General features: G+C 56.0%; 1 protein-coding gene across 3 annotated transcripts in view; it reads right to left on the bottom strand.

Moving 5' to 3' along the window:
- Positions 1-2,970: 2,970 nt before the first annotated feature.
- Positions 2,971-19,497, bottom strand: part of KIAA1614 (KIAA1614 ortholog) — a 39,228-nt gene continuing 22,701 nt past the window's right edge. The window contains exons 5-11 of one of the 3 annotated variants that reach the window (XR_010117451.1): positions 17,897-19,458; positions 15,863-16,019; positions 13,287-13,527; positions 10,052-10,179; positions 9,083-9,267; positions 4,647-4,851; positions 4,183-4,250 (exon numbers count right to left, since the gene is read on the bottom strand). Coding sequence is in view for 2 of the 3 variants with exons in the window: in XM_055254538.2 (XP_055110513.2) it covers positions 4,057-4,250; positions 9,083-9,267; positions 10,052-10,179; positions 13,287-13,527; positions 15,863-16,019; positions 17,897-19,458 (2,467 nt within the window). In the remaining variant the exon portion in view is untranslated. Of the gene's footprint in view, positions 4,251-4,410; positions 4,852-9,082; positions 9,268-10,051; positions 10,180-13,286; positions 13,528-15,862; positions 16,020-17,896; positions 19,459-19,497 lie in introns of those variants that run through there. The other 2 variants (XM_055254538.2, XM_063625146.1) reach the window with 2 other exon arrangements.

Genomic DNA, 19,497 nt, shown 5'->3' with positions numbered 1-19,497 from the left:
CCTAGGTCGCCCCACTTCCTCCCCATCCCTCCGGCCAGCTCCAGCTCATCCTCCCACTCTGGCTTGGCGCGCCGCCTCCACAGCACCTTTCAGCAAGGCCCGGGACCATGCGGTGCACCAGTCCGCCTCCCCCAGCCGTGCGTTCCTCAAGGGCAGGGTGAGCCCAGCAGTGTGTGTGTGTGTTGGGGGCGGGGGCGTGCAAAACCCCCGCGAGCCCGCCCTCCGTCCACCCTCAGGCTGCAGGCCCCCGCGGCTCTAACAGCCGGTGCCCTGATGGATACACCCCGCCTCGCGGAAGCGGCCTTGGCAGGAAGGCCCTTGCGACCCCCAGGCAGGGCAACGGGCCCGCGCCCCTCTCACCCCCGCCCGCGCGAGGCCCCGGGGGAGGACGCGGACAAAGGCTGTTGGCTGTGCTGCCTGGCCCCACGCCTCCTGTCTGCGCGGCGGGAACACTCCGCGGGCGGCCGAGTGGCCGGGAAGGCGCGGCTGGCGCGGAGCCTGCGGGTGCAGAACAAGCGGCCGCCCGCTGCCTGCCCGGGCCCGTAGGGACCGCCCGCCCCGCCGGGGAGACTTGTGGGGGGGCACCGGCGTCGCTGCAAGGTTGCCTCTAGTGGCCTGAGGGCAGGGCGGGGCGGGCGTGGGGCGGCTGCCGAGGGCAAAGTCGCCTCCTGGTCGCAGGGCCCACGACAGACCCCGATCCCCCTCCCGGGACACGGGGTGCCAGCTGCGGAGATCTCTTGCCGCCGCTGCACCCCGCGGCGACAGAGGGGGCCCCCAGGAAAGAGGAGAAAACCAGCCGCCGCCTGGGACGCTGGTTCTGCGGGTGGCTTCTGAAAATGCCCCCAAGCCCCGGAGATTGAGGTGCCTGAGGCAAAGGGGTGCCACTTTCTGCTCCGTGTAGTCCCAGTGTCAGCGGCCTTCTGTGAACCGCGGGAGGGACATGAGTTAGACACCGGGAAAACCCACACCTTTGCACTTGGCTGTTTCGTTTCTGTGCCTGAGCCACTTGCCCCTTGCTGTAGCTTCCTACTCGTTTTACAAAACCCTGCTTGTGCTCACCTGCCCGGTTGGCGCCCTTGCCAACTACCCTGCCAACCACGAATCACGGCCCCAGGCTGTCCACAGGCTACACCAGCTGCAGCTCCTCTTGCAGCACACCCTGCCTCCGGCGCTGTAATGTGTGTGCCTCCCCCTGGGCTGGGGCCCCTTGAGGCTGTGGGTCTTTCTTAAGCCCGGGGGCTCTTGCCTGGCCTAGGCCTGGCTCCTGGTTAATAAGCTCTCAGTAAGAAGGTTCTGATGGCCCAGGCACTGTGGCTCAGGCCAGCACTTTGGGAGGCTGAGGTGGGCGGATCACATGAGGTCAGGAGTTCGAGACCGGCCTGGCCAACATAGTGAAACCCTGTCTCTACTAAAAATACAAAAATTAGCCAGACATGGTGGCAGGCACCTGTAGTCCCAGCTACTCGGGAGGCTGGGGAAGGAGAATCACTTGAGCCCAGGAAGCGGAGGTTGCAGTGAGCTGATATGGTGCCATTGCACTCCAGCCTGGCCAACAGCGTGAGATGCTGTCTCGAAAAAAAAAAAAAAAAAAAAAGGTTCTGATGCTCCAGTGTGTGAGGCAGGGCTGCCCCAGGCCTTCGAGGTCAGCAGCTCCCCAGGCAGGCAGATGCAGGCAGTTGGGGAAGGTCAAACAGGAGGCTGGAGGAACCAAGGCCCCATCCCATTTACACACAAGTTAGGGCCTGCACATCAGGCTGCCCCAGGGAGGAGCTGGGATGCCAGCGCCTTTGCCTCCTTGGAATTAGGTCACCGTCCAGAGGCCTGGGAGCCTCCAGTGTCCTGCATGCCTCGTGCCCCTCCCCTAGCACCAAACCTTTTCTGGCATGGGGAGGCAGCTGCAGTGGGAAAAGTGGGCCCCAAGTCAGAGGGGCAGGATTGCATGCCCTGTCACTGCTGCTGAACTTGGTTTCCCATCTATGCAAAATGAAGACAATGAGCAGGACATACCTGGCAGGACTATTTAAGGACTAAGTATGTCACCAGCCCGGGAGGTGATACACCTGAGGCCTTTCCCATCCTCCCAGCCCCAGCCACCCCCTTCCACCTCCTCCCACCTGGGAAGGCAAGTTGTCCTTTTCAGAGAAAAATGGAGCTGTCTTTGGCCCCCAGGAGCTTTTCTCAACATGAAATTTCTCCAGTTTTGTGACCTTAGGCCAGGAATTGCAGTATAGGAGGAGCCAGGGTTTCCCCACACTTGAAGTTTCTTGCTGTGGGGTCATTTCCACACTTTGAGGTGTGCCGGTGCCCTCTTCACGGCCTGAAGCCCCAAGCACTTGTTCCTCTGGCCCCTCTGCTCACCTGCCAGAGCCCCCTAATTCCTCCTTCACCCCCCTACCCCATTCTGTGAGCCGTGGGGCTCAGCCCCTCCCTCTCCCCCCATGGGCGTCATGAAGACAGGGTTCTACCTGGCTCCTGCTGCAAAGGCCCTGGGCGGGGGAACACACTCCCAACACTGCACAGGACTGCCTCCCCACCCTCACGACCTTCTCTCTCTGGGCCACAGGCCTGCTTCAGTGTCTTTGCCCAATGAAAGCTGCCCTGACACTCTTTTAAACCCGATTCTGCTGAAGGTTGGGTTTCTTGGTTCCAGGATTTTTTTTTTTTTAACCACAGCTGGCACCCTGGCCAGTTCTAAAATAGCCCTGAACTTCCTATTCCACTCCTCAGTTGTACCCAGCTAAAGCCCCTTGGCTTCTTCTCTCCTGGTCATAAACCTTGTCCAGGGCTTTTCTTTCACCACAGGATGCTCTGGAGGCTTCTGCATCTACCCTGGCTGTCACCCTAACCCGGGGCCTCCCCAGACTTTCCTCCAGCATGCCCACCACCAGTACCCGTGCGTTCCCCCACTCCCTGGTCCTGCCCATGGCTAGTGAGGGTCGAGTGTCCAGCCCAGAATTTAGCAACTCAGAGTGAGAGAAGCTTCAGCTTTGCCTTTTAATAAGTTAAGACTGACACATGGCCATCCACTCCCAAAGAGTCCCAGCCCTCCAGGCAGCACTGAGGCCCAGGCAGATGGCCCAGCCCTGCTCTCTGCAGCTTCCCTGCTGCCCACCCACCCACCTGCCCACCGACAGCACCGCCAGGAGGTCTGGGCAGAAAGCATGCAGCTGTGTGACGGCCAGGCACCTGCTGTAGCCCTGTCTCCAAGCTGGACAGAAGAACTAAGATGGAGGCTGCCACAGGCCAGGTTGCAGCAACTCTTGCCTCCACCTGGGCAGAGGCAGCAGCCTGGGTGGCGTGGGCTGGTCTGGCTGGTCCCACTAGCTGGATCCTGGCCACCACAGTAGCACGTCCTGAGCTCGGTCTTTGTTGTTGTTGTTGTTGTTTTCAACTTTATGTATAAAAAAAATTTCCTAGAAATTTTTAATATTCTGGCTACCAGATAACATCTCCCAGAATTCCCACACCCTGAAGGGGCATAAAACTCCTGCCAGACCACACGTTCCGGTTTTGGTTTGGCATATATGGTCAATGGCTGTAAGGCTGGTACTCCAGGACACTTTGCCCATTTTTGGATAAAGGGCAAGGGCAGTGAATGGAGTAGGGAGGAACGTGGCTGAAATAGGGAAGGGTCAAGGCCAATATGGACATGTGCTTTCTTTGGTTCCACAGTGTTGGAGGCTGGGGTAGCCTTTGACCAGGGGTGGGACCAGGAGGTGAGGCCGGCTCTCAGGCATCAACCAAAGGATCCACTGAATCTCCCTCCTCCCACTGCCAACAAAGGTACAAGTAGATGTTGACACCCCCTCAGACATGGAAGGAGACCCATTTTTTTCTTTTTCTAGTTCTGGATAAATGGCCTTAAACAAAATATGCAAACAGGCTCCTTGCGTCTCCCAAAGGCAGCCCACCACAGAAGCCCTGCCACAGCCCAAGGGGTTAGATGCTGCCAGGATCTGTTTCCGCCACAAAGCAGCTCTGTGCAGCACGTTCCTGCCAACCACCCCGAGTGCTTCAGGGCTTCCGAGGCGGTGACAGGGCAGCGGCACTTCTGAGTCACCGTGGGACAGATCTCTGCCTCAGGACACGGATTGACAAGCTCTCTGAGTGGGCCAGGAGCTCTTTAATGTGAGCCAAGCCCAGCCCTGCCACCTTGGCCCCGTTCACCTCAAGGATCTCGTCGCCCACCCCCAGCAGCCCTGAGTACAGCTTGGCCGTGCTCACGTCAGCCATCTCCTGCACGTAGATCCCTGCAGAGGAAAACAGGAGAATTTCACAATGACACCCAAATCGAAGAAGTGCATCTCTGGAATGCTGACCATGTTGGTGAGGTGCTGTTTGTGTGGCACAGGGAGGAGGTGCTCATACCAGGCACTTCTCTGTGTGCATGCACACATACACACACCCCTCATTATTCCACCTCACAACCACAACTGGCTTTAGACATAGATACAGTGCACCTTCCTCCATGGTCTAACTCCATTCCACTGTCTCTGCTTTTAAAGTGGAAATGCTCCTAGTGCAAACGATGCGTTAAACTCTTTTCATTTATTTATACCTGACTGTGAGTGAGCTCATCTTTTTCTGAGATGAGCTTTTCTTGTAGAATTGGGAGGACAATGGTTTTTAAAAATTAGGAACCATACCTACTCAGTGCCTGGCACTATGATCCAGTTACTGCCTCAGGTCGCCCAGGCCCAGCGTAAAGGCCGGGGTGGTGGGAAGGTATCATCAGAAGAGCAAAAGTGGCTGAGCCACATCCAAGCCTGGTTTGCTGCACTCTGTTGCCAAAGACTGACCCTGGCCTCAGTCTTACTCAGATACAGTTCCTCAATTGGGATGGGGAAGCATCTGAGCAAAAAAACCCAGGAAAAATAAAAATTCTAGCCACATATTTCAAAGCTCCGGTGGCTCCCTCTCCTCTTCTGCACATGCCCCCTCCTCCCCACCCCAAAGAGGCCCTGCCTGGGTCTAGAAGGTGCCAAAAGCCAGCCTGCGGGAACCAGCTTCTCTGCTTCTTTCCCAGGCTTCGGCTCTCAGGGAGCACCCCCGTCAGTGGGGCAGGCCCTGTGGGGCTTGGGCTGGCTGGGCTGGGAAGCGTCCAGCTGAGGAGGCCCCCTGCCCCCGCCACCCTCCCCCCTCCAGGCCTCAACCGCAGCTGGAAACCTTTCAAATTCCCCTCCAGCTGCTCCCACCTGCGGGAGTAAGTGAGGTGCTGGCTCTCCCAGGGCAGGCTGGACCCCCTGATGCCCATGCTCCGTGCTGGGTGGACACAGGGGCTGAGACACAAGCCGAGTTTGCTGGAGGACTGCAGGGCACACCCCTGGTGTGGGCATCAGCACTGGCGGAATTCAGGCCGCTCAGCGCAGCCTTTGGCACCCTCGCTGTTCCCAGCCCAGCTCGGCTGGCTCTGCATTTCAAACATGAGGCCACTGCCCACGCGTTACTGTCTCCACTTCCTTTTCCTCGAATCAGGTTCTTAGCAGGGGCCCGAAAGGGCATCAGGTCTGCTCCTCAATCTCTGGCTTGAAACTAGTCACCACATCTTGGACTAGTGGGAAGTCCTCTCTCGGGTCCCCCAGCCCCATAGGAGCTTTGGGCAGCCCAGCCTCTGGCCCTGACAGAAGTCAGGCATTTTAAAGCCTGCCTCTGAAATGTGGGTTTGAAAGGGCACTGATCTTCACTGAGGTACCTGAAAGTCTGTGGCTCTGAATTTAGCAAATCCAATCTTTGTACACATTCCCCCTCCCTGGTTTGAGGTGTAGAATCCCTTTTGTTGCTTCTTGGCCAAGCTGAGCCTTTTCTGCGGGGCTGTCTGTCTGCCATCCTGACTACAAGGCGTTTTCCCTCAGCCCTGTCTTTTACCTCCTCTAGCTGGACCTTTCACTGCTTGCCCTCCCTGTCTACGGGTTGGTGGCACGGGGAGGGGGCAGGTGAGAAGGGGCCCCTGGGGCAAACCCAGAGAAGTGTCTGATGTGCTGTGGGAGTTGCAGGTGGGGACTAATGATAAACCCTGAAAGAATGCAGCCAGAGCTAGGCCAGACACTGATGTCACTCCTGCCATTTTGGGGAGACTCAGGTAGGTTTCGCAACTGAAATTAATGACACAAATATGACAGCCTGCTGTCATAGGCATTTATTGTCTGCTGGAAATGGCCTTTGTTGAGGATGTGTGATCTCTATGTTGTATCCAATTAGAAGCAGAAGGCAAAGCCTGCTGTTCTCACAGGCTCATATAGAGTCGGATGTGAAAGCCAGCAAGTTAATATCAGCATCCTGCCGGTTCAGTGCGGGGCACAAGCCCTCCTCACAGCCCCTTGGAGCCTGGAAGAAGTGACCCTCTGCTGTTGGAGGATGGCCTGGGGCACGGAGGCCCCAGCACTCGCCAGGCTTCATATGCGTGGGGACTCCTGTGTGCCATCCAGCGCCCACAACGGCAGCAGGACCAGGGAGTGCCTGGGCACAATGGGGAGCTGGTACCAACTCAGGTGAGGGTGCTGGGGACCCTGGGTCACTAGAGACCCCTGCCCATCAGAGCTCCCTGACGGGTGACGGGGAGGGGCTCCCACTGCCTACAAGGGAGCCAAAAGGGACTCTGGGGGAGGGTGGGCGGCAGAGTACAATGACCTGTTGTGTGTGCACTCACATCGACAGGTGAATGTGGATCACGCTGGTCCCTGTCTGGGGTTCTCTTCACCAGACTTTCTCTTTCTGAAGGGGAGGGAAGAAAAATGCTAGGCCCTTTCCTGTGTGCCTTACCAAATGCTCCTTATGACTCTTCTAGGTAGGTTTTGTCATGCTTATTTCACAGATTAGGGAACTGAGGCTCAGCGGGGATGTCGCCTGCTCTAGGTCACGTAGCCAGCAGAGGTGCCGGAGCACAAACATGCTGTGTTGTCTGCCTCTGCCTTCACACCACCTGTCTGGAGGGACTGTCCTGCTCACCTAACGGGAAACGAGGCTACAGGAAGGCCTGTGAGGAAGGACTTTTTATCCTCCTGAGGTCCAGAGTAGGCAGAGACCTGTCCTCTCTTCCTCTTACACACATGTCCAGCTCATCAGCAAATAGTCAGATCAACCAGAATCCAACCCCTCTCCCCTCTCCCCATCTCCACAGCCATTCCCAGTCCAGGCACCACTGTCTCTGTCCTGGACTGCTGAAATAGCTTCAACACGGGGCCCCCTGGCTCCACCTGTGTCCCACTGGGGTCTATTCTCATAGACATTAGAGAGTCTCAGTGCTCGCTCTGAGCCCTCTAGTGGCTCCCATCTCATTCGGCATGAAAGCCAAAGCCCCTTACAGTGGCACAACCCCATCTTTCCAAACTCTGCTCCTCCCAGCACCTTGCCTGCTCTGCAGTGTCCAGCCTGACCTCCTCACAGTTCTCACAGGCCAGGCTCACCCCTCCACCAGGGCCCTGCACTTGCTGTTCAGTCTGCTGGAATGCTCTTCCCCAGACACCCATGGGGCCCCTCCCTTGCCCCATCCAGGGCCCTGCTCAAGTGTCATCTTCTCAGAAAAGACTCCCCACACTCCTGTCTATACCAGCAACTGCCACACCTGCTTTATCTGTATGTTTCTCAGAACTTTCTTTTCACCATCTGATACATGTAGCACATTATACATAACAAGAGTACACATTTTATAGATACAATCTAACTGCTCACTGGGTAGTATATTCATGAGGATAGGGATTTGGTCTGTTGCATTTACTGCTGTATCCCCTGTATCTATAACACATAGTAGGTGCTTAGTATATATTTGCTGAAACAATGATGGAACAGACATGAGAACTCATGCTGTGGTCTGCAAATGTGGCAGCAGACAGACTTTTTTCCAGGCTAAACAGCATTGAGCTAGGAGATCAAAGCACAGGACTCAACCCCCCATCGGCAGAGCCCGGCCGCAGCAGGCTTCTGTGCTCATCTTTCTGTATCTGTCTCTCCCTTTCTCTCTCCTTCCTTCCCCGCCCCTCCTTCCACACCCTCACATATGTGTCTTCCTTCCCTGATCCTCTGGGGAATGTCTTATGGGCCCTTGAGATGCATTCTGGACCACAGACCTTGGGTGTGGGCTTTGGCAAGTCACGTTGCCCTGAAAGACTCATGGATGGGGTGGAACTGAGAACTGGCCAGAGTGCAGAATGCTGTCCAGGACTCCTCCCTGCCCTTGCCTGGGTTAAACTGAGACCCAGAGCACACCCCAGTCAGAGGCCTGCAGCCAGGATTCATCTGAACATAATCATCGGGCACAGGCCTGAGGGAGGGACGGGATGCAGAGACAGACAGGCACGCTCCACGTGTCCAGACATACTCCACAGCCAGAGGAAAGGAACCGTTTCAACACAGCCACATCAAAGGGACTGCTGAGAACCAGCAGGCACAGACAGTTTCCCTCTGGCTCTCCTCTGCAAAGATGGCCTTCAAAATTCTAATTTCTTTCTTTCTTTTTTTTTTTTTCCTTTGAGATGAAGTTTTGTTCTTGTTGCCCAGGCTGGAGTGCAATGGCGCAATCTCGGCTCACTGCAACCTCCACCTTCCGGGTTCAAGCTATTCTCCTGCCTCAGCCTCCCAAGTAGCTGGGATTACAGGCATGCACCACCACGCCCAGCTAATTTTGTATTTTTAGTACACATGGGTTTCACCATGTTGGCCAGACTGGTCTCGAACTCCTGACCTCAGGTGATCCAGGCACCTCGGCCTCCCAAATTGCTGGGATTACAGGCATGAGCCACCGTGCCCGGCCTAAGGTTCTAATTTCAAGATGTCATCAGACAGCAGGGGGACAGTGGAGTCAAACCTGCCAACTCTACCCCCTCCCGCACACTCCCCACCAATGCCCTCTCAGCTGCAGTTGCCCAGGGCAAAGGCTCTGCAGGTGCAGACTCCTAGAGAGCCCTGGACAATTCCGAAAGAGCCCCTGAGGGGAGAAGCCTAATCCTGTAGTCAGAGGCTTTCTGAATTCCCAGAGCTCCACGGCTCAGCCAAAGACCAGAAAAGCCTCTGACCACAGCCAGAAGGCCCTGCCATGGTTTGCTAAGGCCGCCCCAGCCATGGGGCTGAGGAAGAGGAGAGGGCATACCTGAGTCTGGGCGCCCATTCCCAGAGGCCACGCAGAAGCCGAAAGTGCCCCCCGGGGAGCGCTGCAGCTGCAGCTGGCTCGTGCCATCCGGGAACACCTCCACCAGGCGGCCCACGGTGCGAGCCAGGCTGGGAGCACCCACGTCCTCCACACTGAGGGCACGCCGTGGTGAAGCCTTGGCCGGCCTGCGAGGAAACCAGAGACACAGTGAGGGCAAAAAGCATCGGGCACTGGGCACAGCTCTTCCCTGGCTTACAGATGACTGATGCCTCACAGACTTAAGAGTCTGGCATTGGAGGCTGGGGTTCTGCTGACTTCACCCAGCAAAAAGAGCCTGCTAGGGCCCAAACTGGCGGGTTTCCGCCGCTGTGCAAGGCCCCCCAGAGCCTGCTGTGGAACTAGAAACTCCACCCTCCCAAAGCAGTGGTTTCACATTTTGGGGGGTAGAGAGACCTTTGTAAGAATCTGACAAAAGGTATAACTTTATGTCACATTTCCAGGAGCTAACATACACCCTGAAGTACATCCGTTCCCCAGGAAAGAGCAGCCAGCCTACAGGGCCTCATCGGACAGGGTGGGATTTTCCAAGCAGGTCATGGGTCACGGGCCTCTTTGGAGGCCTCTGTCTCTATGTGTTTATTCGGATCTTTAGCTGGGCTAAAAAAACTCTAAACTTTCTGATTTCAAGATGTCATTGGACAGCAGAGGGACAGTGGAATCAAACCGGCCAACTCTACCCCCTCCAGCAACCCCAGGCCTTCTCAGAGCCCAATGCACCGAGGGTCCGTGCAGGGCACTGAGGTGCTGAGACTCCTGTGGCAGCCTCGTGTCCACACATCAGATGTCCTGTTGCTTTCCCTTCAACAGACCCTGCTCAGAGCCATGATGCTGAGGCAGGAAGGAGTTAAGCTTTTGGCTCCACTGGTCACTCTCTGAGTTTATCCTCCAAACCACATGTGCCCCTCATACCTGCCAGCTGCACTGTGTTCCCCTGGCCCTGCTACCAGGTAGAGGCTGGACCGGTCCCCCTTGCTGCTCAGCAGAGAATGGAGGTTCTGAAAAGAGGCAGCTTTCCGACGCTGGTGAGAGGGTGACACCTGATGAGAAAGGGACAATATTGCAGGTGAGAAAAGCCACCTGGGAGGTGCTGACAGAGGACTTGGCCCCACCATGAACCTGAGGGCCCTGTAAGAAAGTGACAGCACAAGCTTTTATCATTGCTTCCAAGAATTCAACAGGAACCACCATGACTTACTCAAGGAGATGGGTCTACATAGGCCATCTGAGGAGTCAAGGGAGTTTTTGTTTTGCTTTTTAGCTGAAATAACAACTTTAGTGCTATACTAATTACCTCATTGATTAAGGAAATCTAATGTACTCATTAAGGAAGAAATGAGAGTAAGTTTATTATAGAGTAATAAATACCACTTTAGAGTTAAAATTCAAAATATTATTTTGTGATTCTTTAGTATGTCTTTTATGATTGCTTTCGTTCAGAAATTTAAATTGAATATTGTACCTTCAAAATTGTGGATAAAAAGACAAGAAATCATTCAAGGAGTTCACAAAATGATGGGGGCAGGGCTGAACATAGGTAAGTTAAAAGGTTTCAGTGCAAATTAAAAGGAGATGGTGTGTGCCGGGTGCAGTGGCTCACGCCTGTAATCCCAGCATTTTAGTAGGCTGAGGCGGGCGGATCACCTGAGGTCAGGAGTTCAAGACCAGCCTGGCCAACATGGTGAAACCGTCTCTAATAAAATTACAAAAATTAGCCGGGCATGGTGGTGGGTGCCTGTAATCCCAGCTACTCGGGAGGCTGAAGCAGGAGAATCACTTGAACCTGGAGCCGAAGGTTGCAGTGAGCTGAAATCGTGCCATTGTGCTCCAACCTGAGTGACAGAATGAGACCCTGTCTCAGAAAAAAAAAAAAAAAAAAAAAAGAAAGGATCTACTACCATTCAATCCTACAATCCCACTACTGGGTATCTACCAAAGGAAAGAAGTCATTATAAGAAGAAGTTTGGTTCCATATATTTGCAATTGCAAATTGTGCTGCTGTGTACATGGTGTGCACATGTATATAACAGCACAATTTGCAATTGCAAAGATATGGAACCAACCTAAGTGCCAATCAACCAACAAGTGGATAAAGAAATTGTGGTATATATACGGCCGGGTGCAGTGGCTCATGCCTGTAATCCCAGCACTTTGGGAGGCCAAGGCAGGTGGATTACATGAGGTCAGGAGTTTGAGACCAGCCTGGCCAACATGGTGAAACCTCATCTCTACTAAAAACACAAAAATTAGCCGGGTGTGGTGGCCTATGCCTGTATTCTCAACTACTCAGGAGGCTGAGGCAGGAAAATTGCTTGAACCTGGGAGGTCGAGGTTGCAGTGAGCAGACATTGCGCCACTGCACTCCAGCCTGGGTGACAGAGTGAGACTCCATCTTAAAAAAAAAAAAACCCAAAAAACTAAACCTCCCAGCAAACACACTCTTGGCAGCACCACACACCAACAGCAAGTATTTTACCCTGAGGAATGTCACAAATACTGCGGGGGAGACAGATTCTTCCTTTATCTTCTTTTTTATTTTCTTGAAAATTTCTGTCTTTTTTCAGGTCTTGAAAATTTATCTCTACTGCTCATCCTCCCTGCTCTGCCTCCTTTTCTTGCCCAGTCAACTTCCTATCTCTGTCCATTCAGCTCAGATTGCCTATGAACCTCTCCATGACACCGACGGGGGTGGTGTTTGCCTTGGAGGGCTTACAGAGATGGAAGTCCTGATGACAATAAATCTGGGTGCCACGGCTCAGACACGCTTTGGATAAATCTAACTTCATAAGAACAGTGAGTTTCTGGAGCACAAGTCACCACTGCTGATTCTCCCCAGCTTCAATCTCTGCCACGGTTTCTTTGCCTTCCATTCACTCAACCAGCAAATATTTGTTGAGCACTGGCCACGCGCCTTGGACAGTCTTTGGTGGAAGACAGTCAATGGGACCTTCATTCAGTCCGCATCCTCTTCTCGCCTGCAGCCTGGGAAATGAAAGGCACCAGCGACGCAAATCGCTCTCACCTGCTTCACTCTGCCTAGGAGAGCAGGGAGGGAATTAGGAGAAACAGACCACCTGGAACTCCCTGGAACAGAAGGGGTGTCCAAGGGATGCTGCTCCTGGTTGCAGAGCATGGAGGGTTGGGGAGGGAGAGCCTGAGCGAGCTGCCCTGCACTTCCCACCCACTCACTACTCGGTATGTATTGTGCGTACAGTACTAGCTTCCCTAGTAAGTACCGGAATACGAAGATTAAGCGGTGTTCCCTCAACTAACTCACACTCCAGTGAGTGTTGAGAGACAAAACCCAACTAAACGTGATGCTGCGAGTTCCACAAAGGAGGGAGGCACAGGAGAAATGAGAGCAGGGGGCGGAGGCCCACTTTGGCCTGAGGCAGGATTGGAGCGGCTCCCTGAGGGGCATGTGCCTGCAGTAGATGGATGAGCGGGCGTTCGCAGGTGGGGAAGGCGGGAGAAAGAGCCCAGCTGAAGGTTCAAAGTCAGACTGTGTGTGATCTGCCGACAGAACTGCAAGGGGGTCAGCTGCAACCGGGGTCAAGCGTGTTAAAAGAAGAATGAGGAGGGATGAAAGCAGACAGATCCGACAAACTCCCTGGCCATGCCAATTGGTCTGAACTTTATCTTGAAGGCGATAAGGGACCAATGACAGATGTTCGGCAAGGGGGTGATGTGGTCAGATTTGCATATCAGAAGGACCACTCTGGAAGCCACATGCAGGACCATGGCAGGGAGGCCAGTCAAGGGGCTGCTGAGGGAATCCATGTGGGAAGTGATCTATGCCTGGGCTCAGAGTCACTATGGCCATGGAGAAGGTTCCAGAACCATCAGGCTGTCAACTCTCCGAGACTTGGCTGAGGTGACAAAGCTGAGGAAGAGGGAGTAGTCTTAGAGTGACCCCAGGCCTGGGCAGCTGGCAGGGAGCAGCAGTGTGAGGAGCTGCTGACCCACCCTTTGTCTAGGGGAACCCAAGTCTCGTGGGTCAACCGAGGGGATGCCAGCAGCTTCCATCTCCCTACTGTGGGCTCCTTGGGAGGCATCCTCAGCACATCCTCCCTCCTTTCACCTTTCATTCTGATGGTGGCTGCACCGCTGCTGGCTTCACTCCCTGGGCTGGGGCCCCTGGACTCACCGGGTGCAGGGATTGTAACGATGGGGCCCTGGAGTGTGACGTCAGGCCAGGCGGGGCGGGCTGCAACTGCTCCACACTGTAGCTGCGGGACTTGCCCAGCTTGGGCCGGGAACTCTGGCCCAGGGCTGACAAGAGCTTTTTCAGCCCCAAGGTGGAGGCTATGCTGCTGCTCCTTTTCTTGTTCTGGTCCAAAGGGGCAGCCGAGGGGGAGCCGGGTCCTGTGCCAGCCCCTGCTGATGCTCTGAAACACAAGGGTGGAGGTGAGGGGGCGGGGGAGGGCCGGGAGGGTGGCCAGGGCAGACTGTACCCTGGGGCCATCTCGAGGGCCGCAGATGGGCCAGCACCAATGCCTCTGACACATTTGGGGCCAGGAACTGACAACCAGGCTGTAGAAAGAAAGGCCAAGTGGAAGCCGGGCGTGGTGGCTCCTGTCTGTGGTCCCAGCTACTCGGGAGATGGAGGCGGGAGGATCACTTGAGCCTAGAGGTCGAGGCTGCAGTGAGCTGTGATCACGCTGCTGCACTCAACCTGGGCAACATAGTGAGAACCCCCAAAAAAAAAGAAAGAAAAAAGAGAAGAAAGAAGGAAAGAAGGAAGGAAGGAAGGAAGGAGAGAGAGAGTAAAGGAAAAGAAAGAAAAGAAAGAAAGAAAAAAGAAAGAAAAGAAAGACTGCCAGATACTCTGCTTGGGTTGCTTTTGGGGAGAATAGCTCAGGCAAGCCCCCCGCCATAACACTCAGCTCAGGGCCCACCCAATCATTCATTCAGTATATATTTTTTTTCTTTTTTGAGACAGAGTCTCACTCTGCTGCCCAGACTGGAGTGCAATGGCACGATCTTGGCTCACTGCAACCTCTGCCTCCCAGGTTCAAGCTATTCTCCCACCTCAGCCTCCCGAGTAGGTGGGATTGCAGGCTCACACCACCATGCCCGGCTACTTTTTGTATTTTTAGTAGAGACAGGGCTTCACCATGTTGGCCAGGCTGGTCTCGAACTCCTGACCTCAAGTGATCCACCTGCCTCATCCTCCCAATGTGCTGGGATTACAGGCATGAGCCACTGCCTGGCCCATTCATTCAATACTTCTTAACGACCTGCTATGTACCAGCCTCTTCTAGGTCCTGGGGTGTGTGCATGCAAGACAAACAAGGTGCCTACTCTCAGGAGCTTATGAACAACAGACCAGGAAAACCAAGGAGACCCATCCCATGTGGGTGAAGCAGAGGGTGACCAGGCGCTTCTTTAAAATGGAGTGGCGGGGAAGGTCTCTCTGAGAAGAGGAGCTTTAAACTGAGAGCTGAAGAAGGATCCAGGGCTGCCGCGCCTGGAGTTGAGTAGTCCAGGTGCGGGGAACAGCTGGTGCCACAGCCCTGGGGCAGGAAGAGCTCTGCGTGTTTAAGAACAGAAAGGGGCCAGGCCATGAGGCTTGGGTGTAGGTGATGAGAAAGGGGGAAGAGGCAGGACAAGATGAGGTCAGACAGGCAGGCAAGGCGGATTCCACAAAGCAGGACCAGCCACAGCCGGGGTGTGAAGTCTACTCCAAGTGCAGGGAAAAACCATTGCAGGCAGGGTTTTCAGTAGGAGAATGACACCATTTAATCCAAGTTTTAAAAAGCGACCCTTGACTATTGTGTGGGGAAGGAAATGTACGGGCAAGAGTGAAGGCAGAGAGCAGGTAGGGGCGACTAGAGTTGTATAGCAAAGAAGCCATGAGTTCAGGCCAGGAGAAGTGGTGGGAGGCAGGAGGTTCCGGAGCTGGCAAGGACTCGCAGAGGGTTACAGTGGGAGAGAAGGAAGAGGAAGCAGCCCAGGACTCCTGGATTCGGGCTTGTGTGCTGTGCAGACAGACAGTGATGTGTTTGCCGGGAAGGGGACATGGGGGAAGCAGTTGTTGAGCTTTTTGTTTGAGGGGCACATCAGACCCCCAACGGAGATGTCCAGGAGAAACTGGGCATGCAGCTCTGCAGTTCTGGAGAGCAGATGGCGCTAGAGATGGAGAGCTGGTTCTGGTGCCTCTTCAGGCCTAGAGCTGCCTGCAGCCACCAGGCATAGTGTGTCACAGGGAAGAGAAGGCCCTGGCCAGAGCTCCGGGCTCACCAAGGCTTTGAGGCGAGGCAAGGAGGTCCCGAGGGCCAGGACTCGGCCCCCACCCTTCCCCCACTTCCCCCCGCCTCCCCCTGCTCCGCCTGAGCTGAAGGAGAGAAGGGAAATGTGATTGCATCTGGTTACTTTCAAGCATCCAAGCACAGAGCAGGAGCAAGCCTCTCAGAAAGGTAACCCCATCCTGGGCCCCTCCCCAGGGTTAGGGCTCTGCTAGCTTTGCCCCAGGAACTGGCACAGCGTCTGCAGCTAGAGGCCGTTCAATGGATGCTCCATGAATGAATGATTGGGTACATCAGACTAAATGACACTGGGAGAGGAGTGGGAGGGCTGCCAGGCTTGTTCACAGTCTAGGGATCCTCTGAGGACTAGGAGCAGGGAGGTGGGTCATGCCACCACTCCAGGGGGTCTCTGTCCCCTCCCAGAGCCCCCATTCCCATCTCCGTCTGCAGTCTGGCTCTCTCTCCTGTCACTCACCTTGACAGCACATGTCCTCCAGGTCCTGGCCCTGTCCTCTGCAGGCTTCCCTCTGACTCCTGGCTGGACTCTGGCTCCTCTGAGGACAGGGAGAGGGTGATGCTTGTGGAGTTGATGGTGGCAACATCTGCTGAGCCGGGAAAGCCCTGGGGTCCTCCTGAAACAAGCACAGCATCCCACCTGAGTCAGACCGGCTCATCCCACAGGTCCTGTGGGGGAAAGGGACATTCCCAACAACAGGGGGAGGGTGAGAAGAAGCTGGAGAGGCGGAGCTCAAGGAGAGCAGTGGAGAGACCTGGGAAGCAGCAAGGGAAGGTGGGGTGGCCTCTTAGATGACCAGGGCTGAGGACCCCTCATGAGTGTCCTCTAGGCTGGAAACTATTTGAGGACAGGGACTGAGTCTTGTTGACTGCTGTAACCTCATCACCCAGCACAGCGTCTGGTCCACAGTAGATGATCACTGTTTGTTAAATGAAAAGGTTGACTGTGATAAGCCATGTCCCTTCTATATCAAGGGACACAGTGGGAGCAGGGGAAAATTTTGTATTCTTGGGACAAAACCCACAATCTTGTCAGTTGTGATTTCTAAGAGCTTTAAAATAGCCATCATTTCTGGAGACCTATTATGTGCTAGGCAACAAGTGGAATCCTCTCCAGAGATGAGTTCACAGGGTCCTAGGAGATGGTGCCATCATCTTCCTCACTTTATGAAGGAGGATGCTGGCAGGCTAAGGGATTGAGGGACTCGCCCAGGGCCTCACTCGCTCTGCTTCAAGCTCCAAGGTAAAGGCTCAGGCTGCCCAGAGAGGTCAGCAGGTCTCAGAAGGGAAGCCCTGCAGGAAGCGGTTAGGGGCAAGCCCACAGCCTGCCTAGAGCCCACTAGAGAAGGAAATCGCCACTCAGCACAGGGTGGGAGGGACCCCGGGGGAGGCGGGTGCCTCAAGTTTTGTGTAAGCAAGGGAGGGAGAGGGACCAAGTCTGTGTGTCCCTGTGCAGTGGAGGGGACTTTGCATCCCCATCCTCAATAAGGTCTGTCATCTCTCTGCCCTCTCTCCCTCCACTCTGTTGCCAAGCCCTGGGTCCCTCTTGAGCCATCCCAGCCCCAAGACTGTCAGAGCTGTGATCACATTAGAGCAAAAATGTGTGGAGTGAGCCTGTTATCTCTGCCTAAAAGTGGGCGGCAGAGTTGGTCACCTGGGATCACAACACTAGGGATCAGGGCCTGAGCCTGCCAACCCCCAGGATTCTCCCACAATATGAGGACCCCTTCCAAAGGCAAAGTGGTGAGACCCACACCCTTCAGCAGCCTTGCCTGCTGAAACCTACTGGTCCACCAACAGGCCCAGAGGCCAGGGAGGGTCTGGTACCAGCAAGCGCACCGCCTAGGAGCCCTGTTCCCTTGGTCACAGGGTCCTCTGGACAGTGTGTCTACCTGGCCACAGAATGCCTCAAGGGCAAGATTCCTGCTCAAGTATTCACATGTGCATTCCCCACAGTGCCTAGTATAGTGCCTGTCACATAACAGGTGCTCAGCCAATGCTGAAGGAATGAATGAGTGAATGAAATAAAATAATGATGCTGAAGGGGCAGGGCCTCAGCCATGTGATTAGTGGACATCTACTGTTCTAAACAAATAGTAAATCCTGGAGCTGTTGCCTCTTCCTGCACTGTTGGGAGTAAACCCCTTAAAGTCCAGGCCTCCAGCAGCCATGGAGCTTGGAGCCTGGAACCTCAGGGTTCCCAACAGGAAGAGGACGTCTCCACCATCTTCCCCATGGTTCTGCCTCCCCCGGGGAGGGAGTTGCTTAGTCTGCCTCCAGGCTGGCGGTCAATCCTGCATCCAGCCTCTACCAGCACCCGTGACACCTCAGAGCAGCTCCAAGGAGCGGCCGAGGTGGTGTGTGACGCTGCCATCTGACTATTGAGATAAAAGGGAATGACTCTGAAGGCCTGGGTGTCATGGGTCGGGTCTGGGCCTCTGCTGTAGAACCACACCAGGCCTGGGCTGGGCAGGAACCAGCGGCAGCCCCTTACCGTGTCTGCTGTTCTCCAGGAGCGGCTCCAGTTCCTGGCTGCAGGGGCCCCTCTCCACCCTACCCTCGTGGACGGCTCCCCCGTAGGGCTCCTGCAGCCCCTGAGGTGCGATGTTGTTGCAGTTGTTGGTGGACAGGGCCAGCAGTGGGTGCCTGACCTGAGGGCGGCTGGGCTGGGTCTGTGATGGGGGCAGCTCACAGGTCCTGAGAACCGCGCTTCTTGAAGGAGGCCGGGGGATACCCACAGGCTCTCTGTGGTCACCCGGCCTGAGCAGTCCAGCCAGGGCTGCCTTCCTGTGAGACACCAGCGAGGTGGTTTTCCTCGAAGGGGGAGGGGTTGGTGCCCAGCCTTCAGGACAAAAGGAAGCTGCTGGCTGCCAGGCTTGGTGTGGGGCAGAAGGCTCTGCATGGCTCTGTTGCAGGGAGGAAGGAGAGACAATTTCCAGGGACTCGTGGCTTTCTATAACCTGGGCCTGGCCTCCTGGCCCTGATGATTCAGGCGTCATGGGGGAGGTGGTGGCATAGGCTGTCCTGCATGGAGTCCGGGAATCCAAAGGGTGAGCCTGGTGACTTCCCAGCCCTGGTCCAGGCTGCCACTGGGGTCCCAGGGACACCTGCTTCAACTCCAGGTCAGGAGGCTTAGGGACGGCATCTTCTCTCAAAAATAGAGTTCCCCCAGGCGTGTGTCCTCTGCCCTCCTTCACCTCATTTTCCCCCTCCACATCATCAGCCCTAGGCAGGTGTTGCTGGGCCTGAAGGCCCCAAGGGAGCTCCGCCTCAGCCTTCTTGGACCACCTGTGGCCTCGAGGCCTGGAGCCCCGCAGTCGCAGTCGCGGGCTGCTGCCTCGGGTCCGCCCACACACCCAGCCAGCCTGAGAGGTCCCCGCCTCCTCACTGTCGGTCCTGCAGCTGTCGGAGTTGTCTGTGCTGTCCGGGGCAGAGTCCACCTCCGCAGGGCACACGGTGTCTCCGATGTGTGTTTCCCGGATCCATTCCATGTGGAGCCGGGGCTCTGCAGGAAGGAGCCGGAGTGGGGAGCTCAGGCCACCCAGCACCCTCTCCATCCCACAGGCAGCCTGGAGCTCCTGGAGGGTCCTGGGGTCGGGAGGCGCCTTCCCCTGGGCGGGGCGCGGGTCGTCAATGCAGCTGCCGCAGGCCTGGCACCTCCTCTCGCTGCCCGGTGCCGGCGGCGCCGGGTGTCCCCTGTGGTCCAGGCCGCCCACAAGCCGGTGGAATGTCCCCTGCCCCGCGTCCCGGAGCCGGGGGGCCCCGTTGATGTAGTCGGCGAGGTCGGGCTTGGAGCGCAGGGGGCCCTGGTCCGCGGCCTGCAGCATGGTGCTCAGCACCTGACGCTGGCGCTGCTGCAGCCGCTCCAGGTGACGGAACTGGGCTTCGCGGGCGGACTCATCCTCAAAGCGCACGTGCGACGGCGAGGGGCCCCGCCTTGGCCTCTGCCCGCCGCTGGACTCTCCGCTGGAGGAATCGCTCGTGTGCCCGTTCTGGAGGCTGTCTCTGCAGGCAAGGGTCGTCCTGGGGTCCCGGGCTGGGCTTCTGTGGCCATCTCTGATGAAGAGACAGGAGGGGAGAGGTCAAGGGCAGAAA

Source organism: Symphalangus syndactylus, chromosome 12 (assembly GCF_028878055.3).
Source record: "Symphalangus syndactylus isolate Jambi chromosome 12, NHGRI_mSymSyn1-v2.1_pri, whole genome shotgun sequence".
Lineage (NCBI taxonomy): Eukaryota > Metazoa > Chordata > Mammalia > Primates > Hylobatidae > Symphalangus > Symphalangus syndactylus.
This window is presented reverse-complemented; position numbering and strand designations above follow the sequence as displayed.